Source organism: Diorhabda sublineata, chromosome 1, assembly GCF_026230105.1.
Source record: "Diorhabda sublineata isolate icDioSubl1.1 chromosome 1, icDioSubl1.1, whole genome shotgun sequence".
NCBI classification, from domain to species: domain Eukaryota; kingdom Metazoa; phylum Arthropoda; class Insecta; order Coleoptera; family Chrysomelidae; genus Diorhabda; species Diorhabda sublineata.
Genome location: NC_079474.1, coordinates 8,081,170 through 8,088,516, shown reverse-complemented (window position 1 = coordinate 8,088,516; position 7,347 = coordinate 8,081,170). Strand labels below are relative to the sequence as shown.

At 32.5% G+C, this 7,347-nt stretch overlaps 1 protein-coding gene across 1 annotated transcript in view; it reads right to left on the bottom strand.

Moving 5' to 3' along the window:
* Nucleotides 1-1,332: 1,332 nt before the first annotated feature.
* Nucleotides 1,333-7,347, bottom strand: part of LOC130452448 (leucine-rich repeat-containing protein 24-like) — a 176,690-nt gene continuing 170,675 nt past the window's right edge. The window contains exon 3 of the mRNA XM_056791732.1: nt 1,333-6,292. Coding sequence (XP_056647710.1) covers nt 6,009-6,292 — 284 coding nt within the window. The 3' untranslated portion in view covers nt 1,333-6,008. The remainder of the gene's footprint in view (nt 6,293-7,347) is intronic.

Here is a 7,347-nt window from a genome sequence, read left to right as displayed (position 1 = left end):
TAATTTTTGTATGTTTTTCAACGAATAAAACTTCAAGAGTCTATAAGAGTTTAAGCTGCAAAATCTCAAATTCAGAAGATTTAGTTAAATTATCGTCAATAAGACGATTCATTAATTTTGCTTCATCAAAGTAATTGTGGTAGTGTTTTTTAATTAAAGGGACCTTCGCGTCAATTAGATATTTAATTTGAAGTTAATAGAAGTTAATTTGAAAAAATTTATGACGGACGATGATAATAAAAACTAAAAAAAATCGGCTTTACCAAAAAAATATGGGGAAATTCGAAATTTCAGATATTGGTTATATGTCAACCAAATGCATATGGGGTTCGCCCCATTGTGCAGCGACAGAGCTGCGATCACAGTTTCCAACATGCATGACAGCTATTCTCACTAAAGCAGAAAAATGTAGCAAATTGAGTGAACGATAGCAACATGTGGACGTTCGTGTTTAGTTATTTAGTTAACTGGTCCACCCAATTGGTATTGACAATTGTCAGTTGGTACTCAAAACTTCATACAGAACATCACAATAACGAATTGGCACGCTACAATGAATGATAATTGCATTTCATGGATAATAACTATAGACGAAACTGGGATATCCTGACACTCCACAGTAATTTGGCTGAGACGTGGTTGATTATCCTTCCTAGCGAATTCCACTTCTCCTAATTTCCAGATCTTTCCTAGATGGTCAACACTTAAACGATGATGAGGAGCTTAAAGAACTTGTTATCCTCGTTAACCTTTTAAGAAGAGGGCATACAAAAACTTACGCTACGCTTTGAGAAGTAACTATACATGCTTTGGAGGCAATTAGTTCAACAATTGTAGATGTTGGTACAATAAATAATTTCTCTGGAAAAGTTTTTTCTATATTAGCGAATGGAGTTAGCTTTGCGTATATTTGACAAAACCAATTCACCTCAATTCATTCCAATAATACAATTATACAATATTATCAAATGTATTGCTCTATTTTTTGATGCAATTAATTTAAATAATTTTTTTTCCGATGTTCTCTGGGGAAATTTAGAAAAATAAAAACCGTATTTTATTCATACATACCTATCAAATGATACACACAATTAAAAAAAATCCAATAATCATTGAATGTTCTCTTTAAAAATCGAATCACGATGATTTCTAATAAATGTAGTCTTAAATATTTTTTGTATCTCAATTAATAACAGACAAAAATTAATATAGAAGTATTTTATAATGTTAGTTAAAGGAACCTAAAAATACAAACATAGAATCAGTAATGAGTAATTCTTTTAAAACTAAATAAATCAAATTTATTAACATGTATTACTTTCTCGAACTCTACTAATGTGACGACAACGCCGTGGCATACTTACAATACAATATTCACCACTTGGAAATACTTGTTTACTATTTTAGCTACATGAGGACGTGAGTATAATGGATCAACACGTCATTACTTATAAAAGGGGCATTAGGAACAACATATAAAATATCTCCAATGTACCAATGAGCAGTTACTGATACTTTATATGATAGTTTAATGTGGGTGTGAGATCTTATAGATATGCCACTCCACAACCTGATAGACCCTCCTCTTAAATTTGTTGGAGTTACTCTTACATTTCGAGTTCAGCTAACTCTTGTAGATGCTATCTTGCCGTCAAATGTCTTCTTCGTAAAGCTTGTCTCAAAGTTACAGTATCTGCAGGTGCAGTTGCCAACTGTATATTGCACCTGTCTTCAATAAGATCATTTATTCTAACAATATGATCCCTTGATAAAATCTCTTCCATGGTCAATATTGATTTTAAGATAACTGTGTACTTCAGATCTATGCCTATGAGACTGATAAGAAGAAAAATCCAAAACTAATCGTAAATTTTTTGCCAATTTCCTTTTATTTTTGTTAATTTCTAGTAGTGTAACAATAATAGCGCTGACATTGAAATAGTGCTATTTTGATGAAAGAGCCATAGTTTTTTTGGCGCAGGGTATTTCCCTTTCCCTAAACTGATTTGTACGTATAAACAAATTCTTTTCGTTGCTTCCTATTTTCTTACATGCTATTTTATTTGCTATATAAACACAAAACTAGAAAAGTATGATCTATATGTCTAGATATACAATTACTGAGTATGGGATATACTCCTTTCACAGAAAACATTCAGATTATGGTTCAAAAAAATATTCTCGAATAGAATAACCAATATGGAAAATTCAATTATGCAAATATTTGAATACATTCTCCAGTAAAAAAATATGGTTCAAAAAAATTGTTGGTTTATCTCCATTTCTCCAATGTTACAGTTCTCGACTTGTGGGAATTAATTGCATAATCAGGTTTCAGAGCGACAAAGAAAAAATTTCATTGTTTTCCAAGCTACGGTTTGAATGAGTGTGCTGCTATTCGGTCCTTCGAATTTTTCATCATTAAAATTGGAACAGCATCGACTTGACGATGTTTTGTTGAATTTTGAATATATTAAAATGAAAATAAATAACTTTCAACTATAAATGGAGTTGTGAATTTCGTTACAATACATTTCATGTAGTTTGATATGTATTGAATTTACTTTTTATTGTTGTGGCTTTGAAATTTGGAACAATTAAATTCGATAACTGATTCGTAGCAAAAATAGAAATTTCATTCCAATGATAGTACAGTGAGATTTCCTTGAAAAAATTTTTAAGTGGGAAAATTCTGGAGTATAAATTTCAATTTCTTTTGAAGTTTTTGAGGTTTTGATTCTAATAGCTGATTGAATTTCTAAGCCTAATAATTAAACAAAAAATTTGAGACAATTGAAAAAGTATATTATTAATATTCATAAATCTTGATGATCTATGCGACATCAGTTTTGTTAAATAATAATCCTGTCAATGGGAAAATTATAACATATCACTTTCAATACAGAAAACAAACAACTATTTGGGTTCATTAAAATCTAACGTTTGAACAGGTCCACTGCTCAATTATCAATTCTTTGTTGTTTTTGGTCGATTGTGGGCTCACGCGGTTCCCCCTTTGAACAGAGTTTGCACATACCCAAATATTCATTCAATATATGATCAACACGTCTTTGATATCTTTGTCTTTAGGGTATAAAGTATTTTAATCAGGTCCACCTCACGGTTATCCGAAATTATTTTGTGAACAGTTTTGACGTTTTTCTCAGTGACAGATTCTTTGGAGCGTAACATGAGTGCACTGTCCAAGGTGCTGATCTTGACTAGTTTAAATTTATCAAACCATTTTTCCAAGGTTAATTTTTCTGGACAAATGTTGGAATAACCTTAATTTTTAAAATAATAAATGTAGTATTATTCAAAATTCCTCATAAACTCATAAACTAATAGTACAAAAGGTGTCAAATTTATACATTTATCTTTTAAAAGTGAGGGCTAACTGAAAATCATAGGGATTGAATACCATTTGCGTCATTTTTGTGTTAGCTTACGGACTTATCAGCCTACCCAATAATTCTTTTTATCACGGTTCACAGGATTCTGTTATTCCATATATTTTCCTAATATTATTAGCTCAAACTTAACATTCAGTTACGTTTACGATGATTCGGAAAGTATCAGACGGTTCAGAGGTGATATTTTCTTTTTCTCCTCTAGAATCTCCGCGACGGTTGAAATAATCATTTATTAGAGTTGTTAGTATTCAAGGTTATTTGCTTGATTGACCACTTCCATAGAAAAACCAAGCTAGTTACAAATTATGCCGATTCTCAAATACATCTGAATCTTCATTAACCACCCAATGCTTTCAATTATGGAATTACTATGAAATCAGGAACCTCGCAATGTAAAGCTTATTGCTTCATTTATTGGCAGAAGTCTATAAAACCAAGTTTCAAAGATATCCATTACCGGTTATCGGAAACTGGTTGATTTCGTTTATAGCGATATTTCTTACGTTCAAAAATAAATACACAATGAAAATGAAATATGTTAGTATTAACTGTTAATGAACCTAATTTGAATATTTCATCAACAAGCATGGTGAAATGGGGCTAGAGGTGAATGTTCAAAAAACAAAGTCCATGCTGGTAACAAAGAGAAAGACAAATAGTCAGAGAAAACTGAAGCTTGGAAGATTTCAATTATTTGGATGTGATAGTTAGCGATGCAAATAATATAAGAATAGAAGCGGCGTACAGAATCAGAAAGGTGATTAAAGTGTACTGGCGGTATGTGAAGTTTCTGAAGAGTGAACAATTGAGCACGATCACAAAGTTGAGAATACACAGAACAGGAATTAGACCAGTCATTACATATGGAGCCGGAACCATGTGCCTGTCAGGAGGACGAAAAGGATCATCGAATATTGGAGGACATACTGGGACCGGTCGATGATCGATGGAGAATGCCTAAAAAGGTTAACGAATCACGAGATCAAAGATGAGTTGAATAAGGGTGATGTAGTATTAGTGATAAAGATTCAAAGCCTTCAATGGTTTGACATATACGAAGAAGAGATCGGAAAGCTCTGGTACAGAAGGTAATAATAGAGTGGAAACTAGTCATATGACGGCCAAGACATTTCTACGTATTTTTGAAATATAAAAGTTTTATCTGTGTGATTTTTGGAATATATTTTTCATTTTTGGAGCGATTTCTTAACCTAAGATATGTCTGTTTTCAAAAAATAGATGAATGAATATACTGGTTTTGTTTTCCATGTCACACAAAAAATTGAGTTTTCAGAATTGTTCAACCTCACGAAATGTCCAACTAAGTCTAGCGTGTTCAATTCAGGTAGTGAATTAAACACGACTATTCTAAGGTCTAGGCCAATAAGCGTCAAATGGAATTAACGAAAATTATTGAGACATTAAGTAAACCACAAGAAAAGTTAATTCGGGTTTGATTATTTAGTTCTCAAAATTATGCTTGTGGACCGAGTTTTCTCTTTCAACACATTTTAAAACTGTGAGACAGTTTCCATGAGACAATTTGTATAGAAGTTACTTCGAGGAGGTCAGATAGTGAATATTACCCACTTACTTTTCAGAGTTTTACAAAGAGAATGTTAGAAAGTACTCTAATATTATGCTGTATGAAGCGGTGTGGATTTGAAAGTATCTACGTTACTGTATATCTACATTATTACTTTATTACCTACATTACTGTAGGTAATAAAGAGAAAATAGCTACTTTCCGAAGTATAGTTCACATTTTGGAACTGTTTAAGTCTGAATAAAAATATTAACTATTAATAAATGGACTCAAATAAATTTGGAACATTTACTTTCTTTCATCGAAAAAAAAATATTGGAGTAAAGTTTGAATTCGTACATCTTAAATCAACAGTTGAAATTAGCAACAGAGATAAAACAAAAGCTTTCATGCCCGTTTTGATGTAATAATCCATATTCTGTGATTATTACATTGCTCCAATGAAAATTTCATCCTACTCTAGCACGACATCAAGCAATGAGATTTCAGAGGTGTTAATTGGAATAGAGCGTCATTATCTTCATGCTCATAGTTTATGGAGGATTATAATCGTTCTCTATATGATTTAAACCTAACTGACTCTCCGTAAATCGGAAATTATTGCTAAAGCGGGTGTTGCGCTCACGTTTCTTCGTTCTGTGATAGTGATGCGGCCATATTTTATTGTAGTATATCTTGGTCAATACGAGAGATGTTCCTGAAAGTTGAGGCCTACTTCGAAATCTGATTGTGCCTATTATTGAAACGTCGTAACCATCCGGATGTATTTGAAGCAATAATTTGTGTCATACCACCCTACAACATAACAATAGCTTCAATAGCCTTCACTGATCACAATAGCCTCCTTTTCATGAGATTCAAACTCTAAAAATTAATTATAGAGAGTTTAACTGTGAAATGATAGGCGATAATTTAGTTTTTTAGCTTTCAAAAAGAATTGTATATGTTCAATAAGATGACTTCTCGTCAAACGCAAACATTGTTTATTCTATTTTTTTCTCTCAGAAATCCTAACCAATCACATGTAAAAATACGTATTAAAATTCAGTCTAGGTATGAAACACGTTCGATGGATGAGTTTCCTGGCCGCAAGAGGGCCCAATCGGCAACGTTCCTTCGATTTCCTCCTTACCGGATTCCAACGCTTCTCTAAATGATTTATGCGATTCTGGATTCGGCACCGCTTGTTGACATTTATCTAACGCTTTGACTGGATATCCATCGGCGGTGTAACGTATGTCGCATTCGAAATACTCGTAGGTCAACGGAGATGCTGTAGATGCTGCATTTGTCGGATTTCGATTTAGAAATTCCGCGTCTCTGGATAAACGACCTGAAACAAAAATATGATTGTAAAATATATGTTGACATAAATAACATTGAGTGCTCAACTGAAGTCCCTTATCCTCTTTTAACCTTTGAACGACACGATCGAATCGAGTTGAGACAAAAAGTAGCTGGATTATGAAAAAGGGGATTTGATGAAATTTCTAGATATTTTAAACGATAATTCATTATACTAGTAGTTTCATAAAAAGGTGAGTCCTTCCTTAGTATAGGTAGAAAACTAAAAAATTCGAGATTTGCTAATAAAAAATTCTCGTAACGCTATTTGTTTTCGAGATACATCCCATGATACATTCATCACTCTTTGTGGAGCTCGATACTATAAGTTTTTGGGAATATTTTGATTTGAAAATTATGAATTGAAAACAAAGCACTAGAAGAAAATTAGACAATTTGAATATTGGAGATAAGCTATGAGGGCATTTAAATGACATTGAATTTTGTTTTCCATGTCTTGACGTGAATTTACTTTGTAACATGAACTCTTTTATAAAAGGACCAGACTGTGGGCTCAAAAGGATTAAAATCTAATAACAAAGTTGGTCAATGAATTAGAGCTTCTGCACCTTTACCAATCGATCGATTAAGAAAATATTCACTTAATCAATCATGTAGTACACCTTCTGTCAAAGAGCAGTTGAATGCAATCGTGCATAGAAAACAAAGATCTGTGCTCGATTGGCAATAAGTCTCGTAATATCTCGAATAAATGATGGTTCAAAAAATTTAAATTTGTTACAAAAGCTGCTGCCCAAATAATAACTTCAAATAGTGTTGGTAAAGAAATACCCTTTCAACTTATGGATTCCCCTCTCACTTAGTGTGCGTTATGGGAGTACAACATATCTTATAACGTAAAAGTGGCCTCATCTGTAATAAAATTTCATGACAAGAAATTTTTATCAATTCATTTCTTTTCTTCTAATGTTTGACAAAAATCTACTCTAATCAGTACATCGTCTGATAAGAGCTCTTGGCCTTTAATAAAACGTTCCGTTTTTCTATTATCCCATAAGTACTTGAACACCTGGTCAACCATAA